Below are 18,743 nucleotides of genomic sequence, written 5' to 3' on the forward strand. Positions count from 1 at the left end.
AGCTTCGTTATTTTAATACCTAAATAAATCAGCCAAAATCTGAAAAAGATTCTCTTGAACACACCTAAAGATGGATGTCTGTGTTCTGTATTTTAAATGTAGTGTATGCTTTAAATTATCTGCTATAAATAGTAGAACAGTTTTCCCAGAATCCTGACATAGGAGCAAGAAGTTTTGTAATTTTTTTAAGAAAGGGTTGAATAAACAAAGAATACTGAACTCCGAAGAGAACAAATCAAAGAGCTATATGCAACAATGCCCTGCAATTCAGTGATGGCAGAAAGCCATGATTTGAAAGCAGTTATACTGCATATAGGTTCTGTAAAAAGCATAGAAGCAGTTAATGGATTAATGTGGTACAAAATAAAAAAAAAAAAAAAAAACACAAACCCAACAAAAACAACAACAAAACACACAAAAAAACCCCAAAACACAAAAAAACAATCACAGTATCAGTTACTGACCTGGAAAATATAGCAATGAAAAAGACCTATACTTGCTGATAGGAACTGAATTTCTTTGTTACCTTCAGAGGAAACCAAAAACATCCTTCCCATGTAACACAGTCATTCTCAAATTTTGAGCATTTCTGGGGAATGTAGCATAACCATTATACCAAATATAATACATACTGTCAGCAAATTGCAAAATGAGAATTAAAATAAAAGCCAGTTTTTTAGAAGGACAGCACTTTGAATACCACTGAAAGCTCAGTGTATATTGAACTCTCAGTGGTTGTTACTACAACATGGCAATATTATAATCACTGCAAGCATGGCTACTCCTCAAATATGTCAGGAATTTGCCTCAGAATCTTACATTCATTTATATAACACCCTACCCAAACTGGAGGTCCTATTCATGAACTTTCTTAGTTTTACGTTGGTTTGATATAAACTTAGCCAGTTTTGATGAACTGCAGAATAGAAAAATATTCCAGGTTTTGCATGGCACAAAACTAGGATGAATTCTTACAATCAAGTACTTATTTAAAAAAAACCTCCAAAACATTACTTTGTACATAGATAATTTTCTACCCAAATGTCAAGACGCTAGAAAATTCCTTTATACTGCCTTCTTGGTTCCAGATAACTTCAGGGATTCAAGTGTCTGGAAGAAAAACCTGTGCATCTATTGTATACATTTTGCTCACTGTCCACACAGAAATTAACAAAAAAAATCTATCCCCTGTGTAATAAACAATGAGTGATCCAGGCCATTCTCTTCTTTCTTGTAGAACAAATGCATGTATCAAACTTAAAACTACTGAAAAATTAAAAGGAAATTATTTATTAATTCACATTTAATTAAGCAGAATATATATACATATATATTTTTACCATGAGCACAGTCAAGCACTGGAACAGGCTGCCCAGAGACTCTCTCCTCTTTGGAGAGACTCAAAATTCACATAGAAAAACCTGCAATGGCTGATTATTTTGAGCAAAATGTTGTGCTAGATACCTCCAGCAGTCCCCTCCAACCTCAACTGTCCTGTGTTTCTTTGAAGACTATAGCAAGGATGCAACAGAAATATAGAAAGTAAAACGAGCAGCTTGTGTTTTCCTGATTTTTAGATTAAGGTCCAACCTGAAAAAGAAAAATCATGCCAGAATTCATAAACTCAAGAAATCTTAGTGATTCTGAGATTGTGAATTTCCCAAGCTTTGATTCCACACAAAGTTCCACAGAGAAGAAACTGTGAACAAGTAATGAAATCCATGACTGCCTGTTAAGCATCACACACTGAAACTTTGAAAAATAGCAGAAAAGAAATTATTAAGTACAATTAGAACCACTATTAATTAAATACAATTAGTAATTCTAGGAAAGGGAGGCAGCAGTGAGCATGAGGTCTTCTAGAGTGCAATTTAAGATACAATACAGTCTAGTGGAAAATTACAATCAAATCCTCTGAAGAGGTTACAAATTCACATTACTACTTTGTGTAGATAGTAAGTAAAAAAAAAATCTACTGAAGTTAAAACTGTGATACAGCTAAGAAAAAGTAGAACCAGATGAAAGACAGTGAAGCTGATTCTGTTCCTTGTACAGAAATACATTCTGCAAGTAAAACGTGGAAAGGATTTATGTAGGAAACCAAATTAATTACTTTAAGCACCTGAAGCATTTGATTTCATGGAATTTGGATGCAGCTGGGAGTTTATTCATACACATTTATGGTCCTCCTTACATTTCTCCTGAAATTTTCACATTAAACCCTAATGAACCTTCACATAGCTGCTGAATACTTTAGCTTCAAACATAGGGAGCAGTTTCTGACTAATCCCTGTTTGATTTTTTATAATAAAAAAATTCAGAAAATACACATAATTTTTTGCAGTTACCCAGTAGTTCCATTGCATCATCTTCATTGTCAATGTCTTCTTCGGTTACAGATGGAGCTGTGCTTTGAGCAGAATCAAAGGAGTCCTGAGAAAGCATGGCAGCCAGCAGTTTCTTATGTTGCTGCTGTTGATGTTTTAATCCTTTGGTCTTTGGCTCCATTTTTAAGCTGTGAGGGAGCAAAGCACAACTTTCTCTTACTGGTGCTCTCTTCAAAATACATCACTCATTCCCTGATCATTGGATGTTGTAAGACATTTTGTGTTTTCAGTTTCTACTTAATGTTTTGATTGAATTTGGGAAATTTCCCATTGATTTTTATGTGCACTAATCAAGTCCAAATAAGCTAAATATATAGAACAACAGGATGTCAATTAGAAATCAGTATTGCAAAGGCATTGATGCATAGAAAGAAGTTGACAACAAAAAATTGCTCTCTAGAGTGGTTTCGATACCATTACCCCACAGGATTATACACTTTTCCTGATTTGTTGAATTGTGCCTCTGACCTAAATAACAGACAACCAGAACTGTACAGATGTCAGAAGGGTCTAAGGCAGGACTTGCTATAGTTTGCCATTCCTTTCTGTATGAACATAAAACAGACAGAAGTTTGGTGCCCCACATGAGAGGTACCTCATGAGTGTACCACCAACACAGACTGTCCTTACAGTCTGTTGCAGGAAGGCAGAATTGTTGCAAATGTATGATTTTTAATATAATCAACAACTGTTCATTTCTCCAGCAAAAATAAGAGAAAGTGCACCTTGGAGATGAAGAACAGGCTTTGAGTTTAGGACATCAGGTTATGAATGGGACCTCTGCAAGCTCTAGGTCATTTCACGCTCTAAGAGACAAGACATCTAATAAAAACCACTCAAATTCCCCATTGTGTACATTCATTATCCCTGGAGGAAGATTCCCAAGTGCCTTGCATCTTCTCAGAATTCCTCCAAGAAATTTTTCATGTAGAAAACTACTAACAGTGATTTGGAAATGGGTTTAATCCTATTTTCATGGAGTTCAAATTTCTGAAAGATGAACTCAGTACCAGCAGGATTGCCCTCAGCACTTTTCTGTGCTCTGTTGTCACTTATTAATACCTTGCCTTTCTTCCTTACAGCAGCAACAGAGAGCAGTGCAAAACCATTGACAAACACAATCTTTCCTCGGTAGCCATGCAGAACATCAAGGACAAAGAGGTGACCCTTCATCCACTTGACAAGACATCTCTAACAGAGCTACCTCAGACTGGATACACTGTCTTTCCCAGTCAGAGCAGTAGTGACACCTGTCCTTTCAGTTGCTCTTTTTTTTTTCGAGTTACTGGACCGGGCTTTCAAATATATGACATGTCTGCTTCCGTTGCTCATCATCACAGGAATGCATGTTTTTCAGGAGGAAATGGTGGTTCCGTCGCACCACACTGATGGCACTTACTCTACCAATGATTTGTCTATGTCTGATCCTTTAGATATTTATATAGTGTTTCATATATGTACCATTTCCTTATGTTTAGTGACAGGTAAAACAAAACATACAAACTGGAAATAATGGAACAATTACAGTTTTGACTTTCTCATTCTTGTATTTTAACTGAGTATCATAATTAGTTCTAAGAGTTTGCTGGCTTATCCCATAAATCCTGATAAATAGTGATAAACAACCTATCACTTTTTATTAGAAGTGTTACTAAATAAAATTTAACAAGACAAAATTGGAAACACTAAATGTGGGTATTTCAAATTGCCCTCTCTTTCATTTCCCAAAATGAAACTTATTTTTACAAAAGGTAACTTAACTACTTATGGCTACATTAACTATGAAATAGAGTATTGAAATTCAGATGACATAGACGAACTTTTTTTCCAACTGATAAAGTCACTCTTTTGAGAGCAAAACACTCTACCCATTATTTTTAGTACACTAATACACTATTTTTAGTATAACTAGTACACTATTTTTAAGTGTACTAGTTATTTGCTACATTAAAACTAAGTTATTATTACTTGGTACTTGTCTCGTGCATTTGGTGTGTGGTCATTTCCAAAATTCTGCTAATAGCACTTTAATTTACAGTAACACTACATCAGACCTTGAAGAAACTGCCAGTTATTAGTGAACTATTATTAAATATTCAGATTAACCTTGATCAACATGGGTCTTTAAAATTTCCATATATAGTTGACATCAATTTTAGTATCACCACTATCTTGAAGTTCTGCAGCTTGGTGACTCCTTTGCAAGACTGCAAACATGATTTTTATAAATGCCATACAAAAGCTGATGAAATGCTAATGAAGCAAAGAATTATCCCAGACATAAAATCAGTAATCCAAATGTAAATCCATATGCTGCATGTAATTTAGTAGTTACTCATTCCCACTGAAAATCAGTACTCCCACTTAGCAATACATATTTTTCAGTAGGCCTTCAGCACTTACTGTACCTACAGAGACATCAGTATCCCATGAGTCTTTCCTGGCTTCAAGTTTCCTATATTCTCCTTATTCACACATCAGGAAACCTGATTTTGTAATGATACTCAACATGATTCCTCAAATACTATACTCAAAGCCATTAATCACATTTTTAATTATAGCATTAGCTGTGAGGTTTCTCTCAGCTTGTACCACCCTCTACAAAGAGAAAAACGTGCTGCTTTGAATCATGTCTGTTGCCCAGAACTAGACCTCCTTGCTCCCTTCTGGAAATTAGACAGAGATGCTTATTTTTTCTCCTTTCTATTGACAGAAGGGATACAATATCCTCAATTTGCTCTGAAACATGGAACAGATCTATTCAATGCCTTTACTGAACTGCTGAATAAGGAAAAAGAAACCCAGGCCTGCACAATCAAGCTACAGTGCCAGTTGCTGACTCCATTATTTTCCCAGGAACTGCACTGAAGAGACCCAGAGTCTGAGTTCTGTTGGTTCCCATCCAAGGGCTGGCTGAGGGATCATTACTACACACTGCTACTTCTTTGAAATAGTAGTACTCAAAGCTACCTCCACAATAATCTAATTAAATGAAGTACTCATGGATAACAAATATTCCCAAGATGTGAGGAAAGTTAATGAATGCAGTCTGTAACAGCACAGCTAGTGACACATTAGTTTCAGTGTGAGAGGGAGGTGAGTTCCAATGTAGAAGGCACATGCAAGAATGTGAACTGAAGGAATACCTCAGACCTTTTCAAAGGAAAAGCAGAGAGTTTCTGCCTTCCAAAAAAAGGTAGAAAAAGATGTCTGCTCCAGTCAAAGTACTAGTAATAACCCAGGAGATATGCTCCAAGGCTAAGGAAGAACATAGGTGCCTAAGTCAATTAACAGAGGCAGTGCAGAAGATTTATCCCTTTTAAAGCAAGGCTGTGAATATTTAACCTTCTGTGATGAACATATCTTTAAATCATGGAAAATAGACTCCTTGTATTATAATCTCTCCCATGCAGCTGAAGCACAAATTCTTTCATTCAAGCACAATAAATCTTCAGAAATCATTTACTGCAGAGAACAAAATTTCTCTTTGAGAAAGACTTGTTATTAACACCAAAAAAGCTAAGACGTGAAATGAAAATGAATTTAGGAAGTCCTGTTAAAAATAACATAGATACTGCTTCCCTTGCCTATCTCTCCTTTAAATGAGAAAACTAGATTTATCACTTAAGTGTCAAGAAAGTTAATAAATAGCTACTACCAGCCCAGGAAAGATGGAAAGGTATGAAGTATCTGAATGAAGCTATACATCACAACATTATTACACAATAGACCCCAACCATGTCAAAATACACTTAGTTTTTCACATGGGAATAAATCCATAGGATTGCAAATGGGTATTAAGTTAATCATATAGAAAAGCATGAGAAGAAAAAAGTCACATATTAATGACTTCTATTTATTCTGCATGTGCCCATGCTGTGGCATGGGAATTCAAAACCCCTGCACTCTGCCCTCAGAAATGGAATTTTTTTAACAAAGACACCTCTGTTTCACAAAATACAAAGTTTCTAGGCCAGATCGAAAACCCACCTTCCTCCGGGACTGCTGCTATCCTCACTGTCCCACTGCTCATTTTTATTTCTTGGTATTGGTGGCTGCAGCATCTCAGCAGCCAGAGGGTCTGCGTCATTCTCTTCACGGCCAATCCATTCTCCAATAACACGAGGTCTGAGAAGGGGAGTATTAAAACCTGCTGTGTCCTGAAGAGAAATAAAAATAACAAAAAATAAATAATGCACTGTTTGTTCTCAACCATAGATGTAAACAGAGAAAGAAAAGAAAAAAAAATTTTAGAAGTACAAAACCAATACATTGCATTATCATTTCAGACGGCTACAAAATACCCAGAAACAATGATGGACTAATGAAAAGTTCTCCATTAAGAAAATTCCAAGAAATGGAATGCCTGATGCCTCAAATCACTTTTTTTTTTTTTTTAATTACAACTGTAGAAAAATCACTATTTTAAATAAATGCACATCTCTTAAAATCTTCAGTGTATCTGTTCTGCTCAGCAACACAAGGCCACTTACATTAAAAAAAACCCAGCCAAAAGACTGTTGTAGATTAATAGCATCACTCTTATTTGCATTATGAATTAATGCGAAACTAATAACTACATCTGCATTTTGAATTTTAAAAATAACCCTGCTGGGCTTTACATAATATATCTTTCTATTCTGAAAATGGTATTAACATTTGAATAAAATGCATTTCTGAAAGTATTTTTAACCACTTACTGGAGGACAATAAATTGGACAGGATTACAAGAAGCAAGCAAAATATAATTGACATATTCAAAACAATAGCAATAATTTGCACCAGCATATTAGGAATTTAGATTAAAGTAACAAGTTGTCCTTAAATTGTATGAAAAAGCATTCTAATGTAGTGAGTATCTCTCTTTTCAATTTTACTAGAATGGTTGTAGATAAAGGGTCACGTAGAACAGCATAGTCAAACTAAAAAACACACCTGTATGCCAGAAAAAAAAGGATATGAAATTATGGGATAGGAATAATTACTTTTCGTTAATTAAACTGTTTATAGGCTACTCAAAATATTTCAAACACAGTGTGCCAATTAGGAGAGATATATTCCTATCATTTAATGAGTGAAAATTATAGGAAAGCAAATCCTGTAATGGCTGTTACCTTAGTGCCTCAATAAATATCCTGCCATAAAAGAATGCTTTCCAAACAAAAAACATCTGAAAAAAGTACAGCATACTGACTAGGTAGCCTAGAAACCATATTTTATCTCCTTCCTAAAAACAAACCAGTTTTGAATTCTCCTAATTGAAACAGATACAGTAAAAGCAATTTGAAGTAGAGGCCTCTACTGAAAATCACTTAACAAACAAACAAACAAACAAACAAAAAACAAACAAAAAAAAAAGCTGCAAAATGCTTTCAATATGAATATATTTACCTTTTGACTAGATGGTACAATTTTGCTGAGCACAAGAACCTCTATTTTGAGAGTCAAATGTAACCCAGGCCTTGGATCTGACTCACTCACCCTTGTTCTTTCATTTTGCTTTCTGCAATGTGCTTGTGAGTGCTTTTCCACACCCCACTCCCCATACCACTGTCCATATTTGTCCACCACTTGACTAATTCACTTTTACACAATGGGTTTTTTTCTGCAAGGACCACTGAAAATTGAATCCATGGCTTCAGATGTTTTAGGATACTTAACCAGTGGAGTTGGGGTTTTTTTATGTATTTACAAATACATGTTTTGTGTGTCTATTTGGAGCTGTGGCACATTTAGGTAATATAGACTAGATGACAGTCACCTCTGGGCACTTGACAAGTGTAAATTGTCACAAGTGTGACAATTCCTGTGAGTTTAGAAAAAAGATTATTTCCTTGCTCATAATGCCTTCATTACACAAGGTGCTTACATTAGTTAATTAACCATGTGGTCCCTTCTGAGGTTTATTCCTATTATTCTAGCTATTTTATCCCATCCCTTTCTCCCCAGGATAATCTTTAATAATTAATAAAAATTGTTCCTGGAACTAGTTAGTTAGAATAACTTGCACTGTCAATCTTGCTAAAAGGTTTCAGTCCCTTAACTGAAAATGCAAAGCACAAAAAAATTTGCCCATAAGTTTTTCCTGACACTACACACTACAAAATCAACATATAAATAAGTAGAACATGAATTCTGTGACTTGCTATGCTAACTTCTTTCATAGGCATTTTAAGGATAAAGTAGCACTTTCATACTCACCAGAAATGTAATTTACATTACACAGTCATGCTTTGCCTCACTTTATCACCTTGCTTTCCTTTTTGAATTGTGTTAGATTAGTACACTACAGTTTCAGCGACCTAATTTATTGTCCTCCTTTCAACTATAATCAGCCTCAGTGAAAGCACCAAATGGAGAAGCAGAGACAGCTCTATTCAGAACACCAGGATGTTTATTTGGCAGTCTATTTCAAAGGCTACAAAATATTGAGATGAAGTATTCTGTTCTCAAAAAAGATTTTATAGTTTTGGTTGTTTTTCTTCATATAAACTTTAGAATCTTAATTGATTTCCAATTTATATTCACTCATAAATAACAGATGATATTGACAGTGACAGTAGTATGTGCAGAAATATTTTCAGTACAGGTAGGTATTGAAATCTGCACTAAAACAAAGAGGACTATTTCATGGTGCAGTCCAGGTGTCATCCACTTGTCCACGTAAGTGGCTACCAAATTGAAACACACAAGCTACCTTTATGTGGAGAAAAGGAGAAGAAGGGAAAGACTGACAGACAGCTGATTTTACTCTTCACATTGGGCTGAGATGTGGCTGCTGGATGCAACCTTTACCTCAGAGGACAGCTTTTGTATATCCATTTATTTAGCATAACTTAAAGAGCTCAGTATTCCTATTTTCTGATATGGATTTTAAGGGAATCTCCATAGTGAGAAATATTTTTGTTCTATTTTATTAATTGTAACCTGTTTTAATTTTAGAATACTACATATAAGAACAAAGTATGCCCTAGACAGCATAGAAAAAAAATATTAACATTGAGGGTCAAAATTTACAATTAATTTTTAGATTTTCACTTGGGTCTAACTCTGGATCTCTAATACTTAAGTATCTCCCATTATTACTGTTTGAAGTGACTGAAAGATATCATGGGAATTCCAGACAAATGTCACAATGTTATGACAGGTCTCACTCTTCAGTGTTTTCCACTAGAGGTTTGGTTTTTTTTCACCCTAGAACTCTGTGAATATCAAAAAAAAGACGGATATCCTAGCTCTTCTTTGTTTACATTAAACCCTTGACATTATGCATGGAAGTGTGCAGTTTCCTAAAATCCTTCAATAGTTTCTGTTCAGTGGCAATGAGAGTGAGTCAGTTCAGAAATATGTATTATATTAAATCTGCATTTTAAAATATGTGACTGACAAGGCATCCCTTCTTATTTCTTTCCTTACACAGTGTACTTGCAGTGCCAGTTTCTGACTTTACATAGCTTCCTTGGCCTAGAGACAGAGGCTGAATCACCAAGAGACAGAACACCTCTGCAAGCCTGAAGTAAATGAAAAAGAAGGTAATTGACACAATAAACCTATTTTAATTGCAGTAATTTTAGGATTTTTTGGCTTTTTTTGCAAGGTTACTAGTGAACTTGGAAATTTTAGGAGATTATGTCAAACTGGAAAATTCCATATTGACTGAAAGACTCACCTTGTGTGCCTGTATTTTCTCTATTACTGTCTTGGACAAAAGCTCTAAGTACTGACAAAAAGCTGATACTAGGAGATATTTGACAATAATCCATTTAAATGAAACACTCTTTCACCAAGGTGATTCAGAGCAAAACGGTTTTCCAAATCCAAATGCTAGAGTAACTAAGCAACTAACTAATTAACTGGATTACTTGGAGGGGGAGGTACATCTACCAAAAATGCTGATTAAGTACTCCCCTGACAAAGGCAGCTAGAGGTTACTGAACCCAGAAAGAAATACTTTTTCGAAAAAAAAGACAATCAGAAACAAAAATAAAGAATCAAAAATAAAGAAACATGCACGTGCATTCTCTGTTTTCTCTAGGTTCATAAGCTAAACCACAGATAAAATGGCATAATTATGGGCTTTGTCATAGTCTTAGTTCCCCAAAATATTCCTGTTCATCAAGAAAGTAAAGAAAGGAAGAGCACACAGAAGAGTTTTATATGGCTCTTATAACATCTCTGCAATGCTGATGTTTTACTAGAATCCAATGCCAAGTTTGGCCATGCTGTTCTTGTCCAAAGATATGCACCTGATAAGTTAAACTGTTAATCCAAACCACAGATGAATGTGATTTCAAAAATTATTCAGTCCTGCTACAGTTTAGATAAGGAAGCTCTAGTATCAGCATGTATTTAAAAAATTAAAACTTGACTACATTTATACCTGAAAATAAACATCATCTGTGAACACATTCAGGTGAAATAGAACCAATTCTCTTTAATGTTAAAACAACTTTTATCAGGTTGTCTTTAGCTGCTTTTGGCCCAAGACAAATAATACACGTAGAAACAAGTCACAGGAACATTTTAGAAATTAGCTTGTGTAAGGGATCATTCCTAGGAGGCAAAATTTCACAGAATGGTCTTGGCCATGCTTATATTCTTAAAACACACTAGATTTTACATTAATTAAAAATCCTTAAAGGATCAAACAATAAATAGAAATTAAGTTCACTAAAGATCATGGAGGTTAAAAAATCACTCATCTCTAAATCTATGCTGAAAGCCTGTTGAGCTGTACTGCACAACTGGTGCATGCTAGAGAGTTTAATTGTTTGGGGTTTTTGTAAAAAGAGCTTTTGACTTCAAGAACGTTCAATGTATTATTAAAAGTATATAACCTTATTCCAAGTTTTTTTTAAAAAAAGCCTACCACTCTCCAGTTTTAAAGTACAAAAAATAAAGTATATAGTAACAAAAAAACCCTGATTCTTCACTCAGGCTGGATCCTGTGGAAATTCCCCAATTATGTTCTCCATCTGAGTTTTCACACTGAATAACTAAATTTAAAAAACATTAATGTTTCTGAACAATAAGATATCATAGTTTTAAAAAAACCCAAACCAAAAAGAAATTATTTGCTAAAATATATATATAAAAAGCATGTGACACCAGGCTCTAGCCTAAATTGTCTTTTTCCTCCCTCAAAGAGTATCTTAGAGGGCTTTTTCAACAACAAAACATAACAAATTGAGTTCTTCATAAGTACTCACAAAGGTGAGGGTTCTAATGGAAGGACTAACTAATTGTGTTTACCATCACTTCTGAGCCCAGTTATGGAAACAGTGAGAAGACTTATGCCATAGCTTGGAAATGGCAGCCACAGATCCACCTGACAGCACGGTAACATTTATCAGTCTTACCTAACTGGCCTTCCTCAGAGAACGCAATGAAGGTTATTTTATACACACTTGTGTCAGAAGGATTTGTGTCCTCATTTTAACAGCAGAAACAAAAGTTATTTAAAAAAACAAAGTGTTCTATATTAGGCATTATTCCTGCATCTTATGTACCTTGTGAACTCATTTTCCTGACAGCAATGGTTTCTGACACCAAGAACACAATGCAAGTTTCTTGGCACTAGAAGCACACTGCTGCTCACTGCTGAAAATAGGGAAGAAAAATTGGTTCTGTTTCCGTAAGTACTTAAATAAACGGATCTTGATTAATTTTTCAGTGTAGAATTTATTAGACCTAGAATTAAAATTCATGTTAGCTGTGTAAGGTATCAAAAATAGCCAGAACTGAAGAGACCATTTTTTGCGTTCAGCAAGGAGGTAAAGACTGATCTTTATGACTTGTGCATTCCTGAGTAAATATGAGTGGTAAAAATAATTTCTCACTAATCATATTTGGGAATGCAGAATTCAATTTCATGAATTAAAAGGTATTCAAGGCTAAATGTTTCCAAAAGTACACAAAGTAATACATATTAAGCAAAGATGGCATCAAGATCAAAAGTATTTCCATTTGGTCTTAATGGTCTCATTGAGTCTCTTAAACTCAGTCACTTTTTTTTTTTTCCACACTTGACAGCCCATCCTTGGTCAACATCCTAACGCATCCACATATACTGTACTTACCTATACAGCTTTCCACATCCAAACTTCCTCTGAACCCAACAGAACAGATGTGAATATACCAGGACAGTGGCATGTGCCTTATCATAATCATCTGTCTCTTTGTATTGCTCATTAGACATCTTTTATCAGTCTTACCTTATCAAGTTCATCAGAAATAGCAATGCCTGAAAACAAAACAGATTTTTAAAAAAATTAGAAAAATGCTCTCTACATGTCTTTTACTACAGTAAGTAAAAGTAAGGTTAAGTCTGAAAACTATACATAGTGTTCTCTGCATACGGCTGTACCATACAATGTATCATATTTCACTCCATTAGTGAAATTGTCTGGAAACAATACACTCTTCATTTTCCTCAGCTGCAATATTATCAAAATGACTTTTCAAAAAACTATGGAAATGAAAATGGCAGATGTGCCAGTAAAGTGACAACAAATTTAAGCATACATCTATTTGCTTTCTAAAATTAAATCAGCAATATCAGATTTACCATGGACACATTATTATGCAAATCTCACCCTGACCAGCGTGCATAACACATTATGCTGCAATTACAGGGCAATATGGACATTTCTCTCTTACTTCACAATACAAAGTGGAAATGATCCTTTAAAACCAGGTGGAACTTCAGAGAATAAAGCAGAATTTATCAATAGAATGCAAAACGTTTCCCAAATCCTCTGAACAAGAACTTGTGTATTTGCTCATCTTTTCTGCAGATGCCTGCCCAAGGTTTCCCTATGCTTGCTTCCATCATGTTTCAATTATTTCTATTCTGTAGCACATTAAATATGCAGAGTTGGTCTCAGAATTTTTATCTTTTTACAAACATCAGTATACCACAAGGAGTACTCAAATCATCATGTGTATATTGCTACTATGTTGAAAATTCTGATAGATTGGAAGCAAGCATCTCTTAGATTCTTATGAGATTTGATAAGAAACATTTCCAGATTAGAACTTCAAAACCAAAGAAAAGTTTCTCCTGGTGGTGAAAATAAGTGACATACCTAAGAACATACACTTGAAAACTGTTTTCTAAATCATACCATGTTATCAAGACACCTTCTTTGATGAAATGCAAGAGATTATATTGCAAAATATGTATAGAGAGCTGATTTTACCCTTTCTAAAATCACACTTAAGAGTGCAGCAGTATAAGCTAATATATAAGCTTATACATGTATAGGTCTACACTACTTCATATACCATAACTGCATGAATTCTTTGGAGATTTTTACTGTGCTTTTCATCATTAACTCTATTTGGCTAATTCTCAGTTTAGATTAATTCCTTACAGCAATTTCTGTTTTTAAAGGAACAAAGTGCTAAGAGAACTGCAATTATACTTTAAAGACCTCATCAACACATAAGAACTATGGCAAGAGTTAAATAAATATTTACAGTAATTCAATAGTACTAAAGTGGATTAAATTGAGAAAGATCTGTTTTGACTAATTCTTCTATCCCTCACTGCAATTAGCCAGTTTTTAATAACGTCAGACTATTATATAGCCCAGACACAATACTAATGCCCAGAGAGTATAATAACCAGGTTGCATTCAACCAGACTTTAAGTTGTTATGAATTTCTTCAATCCCAAATGGACATCTTCTAGAGAGAAGATAATTTCACTCTTGAAGGCAATAAAAACCTAAATCAAGCTTCTTTTCATCTCATCTTTGAAAACATGGCTACTATCAATCAGCTCTCCATCACATGGATGCATTTTGCATAACCAGGTCAATCCACTCTATAACCACATATACTCTCTAAACAGTCAACCCAATTTTTCTTAGCAGTTTCCTATAATGTTAATATAGTTCATTTGGTTTTGATACAGGCTTATTTCCTCGTATTGAAGATTAGTACCCTTTTCTTCTGCTTTCATATATCCCTGTGAATGGGTACTTGTAACTTGGGAGTGGACAGAAGGGAAATTTTATCTTGTGTTGACTCACCCCTTAAAAATATATATTTTCAAGTATGGTAAAAGAAGATAAAAAAGCTAATCCTGTCACTTCCAAAAATCTGCTCCAAAAAAAAGCCAACTGTTTTTTACTACCCAATTGCCTGTGTTGCCTATCAAAGATCGGTACTAAAAGAACAAAGTAGCAAAAGCAGTATGGAAAAACAATACACACTACTATATGTCTCACTCAAAAACCTCTACTAACTTCTCTGATTATATTACATATAAGACATAAAATTTTAAAACATCCATAATCTAAATGAGTATGTTTTTAGTAAAATGCTTTGTGTAAGTCCTATTGCTCCCTAGAACTTACTCTGAATTTAGAGAAGACACTGAACTGAGTAATTGAATTGACCAGAATGCCTCAAATTTCTTCTTTACTAAATTGGAAACAGTAGCAAGACACTAAAATAAACGGTATCTTTTAGACAAGCATATAGAGAATTAGCAGCTTCTGAGGACACACTGCCAAAATAAAATTTTACAAACTTAGAAATCTTTGATCTTTGCAATCACAGAATTAAACCTGCAAACTCTTTTTAGCTCACTGTCTCTCCAAGGTGGCATCAAGAGAAAAGAAAAAGGATTCTGGGGAAGAAATTTTTAAGAAGCTTGTTGCAGCAATCTCAGCACGGTGATTCTTCTGGAGGTGGTATTTACCATGTCAGTCACAGAGACCTTTTTGTTGTCTTGAGCCTCATTAATATTAACAGTACTCTTTTAGTCACTGATAACACAACTCCAGTAGCAGAGACTAGGATAAATAACCACAAATAACCTTGGATGTACACCTAATTTGTTCCAAGACACTACTGCACCACAGTTAGTGTGTGCCCAACTCTTAACAATTTTCTTTGCAATTGCCAAACTCACAGAATGTCTTGGCTGACTGAGAGGAGGGGGGATTTGCACCCTATGTGCAGTAGACAGAAAATCCCAACAGTGACATCATTTTTTGGGCTCAGATGTCAGGTGGAATAATATGTACCCCAGTTTTCACAAAATAACTCCCCAAAAAATTGGAACTCTTGCATATTTACCATAATATTAAAAAAAAAAAAATAAAAAGAAAAGAAAACCCAAACCTGACTGAAGAAACCTTAATCCTGAGAACAAAACTAGAGGTAGTCACCATTATTGTGCAGGAGTATTTAGGATTCCAGTTAATTTCTTAACCCTTAGCACTCTCATGACTTTTCAGCATGTCACTTTTCCTGTCACTTACTTTATTTTCAAATCATACACTGACAATTTAAAATACTTGGAATTTCTATAGAGAAATGCTGACAATGGTTGCTATCTCTGGCTCATGTAATTGCTAGTATCCAGACATCAGCATTTTTCAAAAAGAAAACTCTTTTGTCACTTCTTTGTGTATTGATTATGCTCTCTGCCACTTTCTATATTTGTTTTCATTTACCTTTTATATATTCTAAATAGGAAAACAGCATTATAAAATCACAGAACACTAGAGGCAAAGGGAAAGCCCATTCCATGAAACTACTAAATAGAAACAACATTGCAGTTTTAAGCAAAACATTCATAGGTATAGCAAAAATGTCCATGTGCTAAAAACTTTCAATCTGACAATTTAGTCACTTCTTGAGACTAAACTTTTCCATCCAAACTTATTCCTAACCACAAAAACACTCTTAACACCAGGAAACCTGACACATCTAGTTTATTCAACCTTAAATCCTATGGCTTTGTTAGAATAAAAGTTACTATGAACAACGATTTCTGACTTCCTCCAGCTTAGAGTATTTAAAGCCTGACTCTTGATGATGATGAATGCAGAGAATGGAAGTTTTAAAGCCGCATCATCATTGCCCTGCTGCAAGACACCAAGCAGCCAATATGAAGTGGACTGTTAAAAACTGCTCTCCTTCCTTTATTGGGAGAGGTCTTCTGATGTCAAAAGCAAATCCTTCAGAAATAAAGGAGTATGCTTTACCTTTATTCTTATAGCAGCTGTTTCTCACAGACAATATTTGCTATGGTTTTATATCATAATGTGACTGACAACGATACAATAGACCAACCACTCTTACTAACCATTGCAACTAAAGCAGTGAGAAGTTTGCTTCCCACCATCAGCTAAGACTCATGGGCAAAGTTTAACGTGGTAATTATTTAGGTAGCTAGCTGCCAATTTCATGTATTTAAAAAAAAATCCTTTTACAAGTAATTACTGGTGCTGAAATTTGATCAGGCATCACAAGTATCCAGACAGCTCAGTTGTCTGGTGAATTACAAAGACAAATTCAGGGCACTTGTTTCTACTTTAGGATGTAACAACCCTCTGTGCTGTAAGTGTGCTGAACAATGAAGTAATTGGTATGAACATGTTTCCACAGTCCTTCAGAAATGCTCCACAGCCACAACTGCTGCCATCTCTGATCAGCAACAAATCTGGAGAGGCGCTGTTAATGCTAGCACAGCCCCTCTCAGCTGGAACACTTGTTCTGTCATTAGCTTGGTTTTTGAAGAGGACAGGAAAAACAATGTACTGTCTGATTGCAAGAAAGGTTTGGCATGCTACGATTAAATTAAATATATCTAACAATGTAATAACAATGTAATTTATTAACTTATATTTATTAATGTGTAACTTACAACCTGCAACTTATTATATTTTAATTACTATTACCATGTCTACTTTAAGCAGACTGCCTAAGAAGTGTACCTCATGCTGTATTAGCCATTTATCTTGCAGATTTTTTATATTTAAAATACTAGATTACTTGTTTGTCCTGTCTCTTAAAATTAGCATGGACTATTAAAACCATTCTTTACATGGCTATCTTAGATTTCTATTCCCAGTCTTCTATCCCTATGACAATCTGCACAATGGTAAGTATGGAGAAATAAAGATGGAGATCAATGCAGCGTTACAGCATCTTCTCTGATGTAAAAGCCACCTCTCAAAACCTTTGCATTATATTTTAATAAAATAAAATCCTTCCAAGTCTAGAATAAGTATCTTCCACAGTACAGGTTTTCTGCTTAGAACATTCTGTTTCATTTCTAGCTTGCCAAGAAATTAACTTTCTTTTCAAATAAAACTGAACATTGTTAACAATTCCATGAGTCCTTAAAATGCCTAGCTTTTGCATATGCATATGCTTCTTAGCAGAAGAGCTTCATTTATCCAATATCTAATGCTTTCACTAAGTGACACTATTTCTCTTCGAAAAGTGTATTTTAGACTTTGATGCTCTCCATTCAACAGCATAAAAACAATTTTCAAAACAAAAGGCACCATACAATTTCAGGTATTTTTTAAAAAGGGCAACTGATAAGTTGCTGACTCATCTGACTCATCTACACAGACTTGTACAGGGCATTTGACACTGTCCCATACAACATCCATGTCTTTACTCTGGAGAGACATGGCTTTAATGGGTGGATCAGTCAGAGGGTTATTGCTGGATGGCCACACTCCAAAGAACTGTGGTGAATAGCTCAGCGTCAAAGTGGAAACCAGTGGTGAGTGGCATTCCTCAGGGGATTAAAATGGGTGCTGTGTATTTTAGTAACACAGACAGTGAGGTCAGGTGCACCCTCAGCATGTTTGTTGACATCAAGCTGTGTGGTGCAGCTGAGAGGCTGGAGGGAAGGGATGCCATCCAGTGGGACCTTGGCAGGCCTAAGAGGTGGGGCGGCTGTGCTAACCTCATGGAAGTTCAACAAGGCCAAATGCAAGGTCCTACACCTGGGTCAGAGCACTCCCAAGCACCAGTACAGACTGGGCACAGAATGGACTGAGAGCAGCCCTGGGTAGAAGGACTGCTGAGTGTCAGTAAACAAGAAGCTTGATTTTACTCTGCAATGTACACCTCAAAAGGTGCACCCAAAAAGCCAACCACACCCTGGGCTGCATTGAAAGCAGTGTGACCAGCAGGTCAAGGGCGGTATTCTCTGCCTCTACTCCACTCTTGTGAGACCCCACTTGGAGAGTGTCCAGCTCTGGAGCCCCCCAAAAACAGAAGGGCATGGACCTGCTGGAGCAAGTCCAGAGGAGGGTCACAAAAGTGCTCAGAGGGCTGGAGCACCTCCCCTATGAAGACAGCCTGAGAGTGTTGGGGTTGTTCAGCCTGGAGAAGAGAAAGCTCTGGGGAGACCTTATAGCACCTTCCAGTACCTAAAAAGGGGCTACCAAAAGCTGTAGAGGGACTTCCTACAAGGGCATGTAGTGATAGAACAGCTTCAAACTAAAAGAGGCTGTGTTTAGATTAGATATTAGGAAGAAATTCTTTACTGTGAGGGTGGGAAACACTGGAACAGGTTGCCCAGAGAAGTTG

The 18,743-nt window shown here is 35.5% G+C and overlaps 1 protein-coding gene across 1 annotated transcript in view; it reads right to left on the bottom strand.

The window, feature by feature from the left end:
* The window catches only part of CUNH8orf34 (chromosome unknown C8orf34 homolog), a 138,550-nt gene that overhangs the window by 79,702 nt on the left and 40,105 nt on the right, over window positions 1-18,743 (bottom strand). Inside the window, exons 5-7 of the mRNA XM_041464395.1 lie at window positions 12,602-12,630; window positions 6,378-6,547; window positions 2,349-2,515 (exon numbers count right to left, since the gene is read on the bottom strand). Coding sequence (XP_041320329.1) covers window positions 2,349-2,515; window positions 6,378-6,547; window positions 12,602-12,630 — 366 coding nt within the window. The remainder of the gene's footprint in view (window positions 1-2,348; window positions 2,516-6,377; window positions 6,548-12,601; window positions 12,631-18,743) is intronic.

Source organism: Pyrgilauda ruficollis, unplaced genomic scaffold (genome assembly GCF_017590135.1).
Source record: "Pyrgilauda ruficollis isolate IOZ18807 unplaced genomic scaffold, ASM1759013v1 scaffold18, whole genome shotgun sequence".
NCBI lineage: Eukaryota > Metazoa > Chordata > Aves > Passeriformes > Passeridae > Pyrgilauda > Pyrgilauda ruficollis.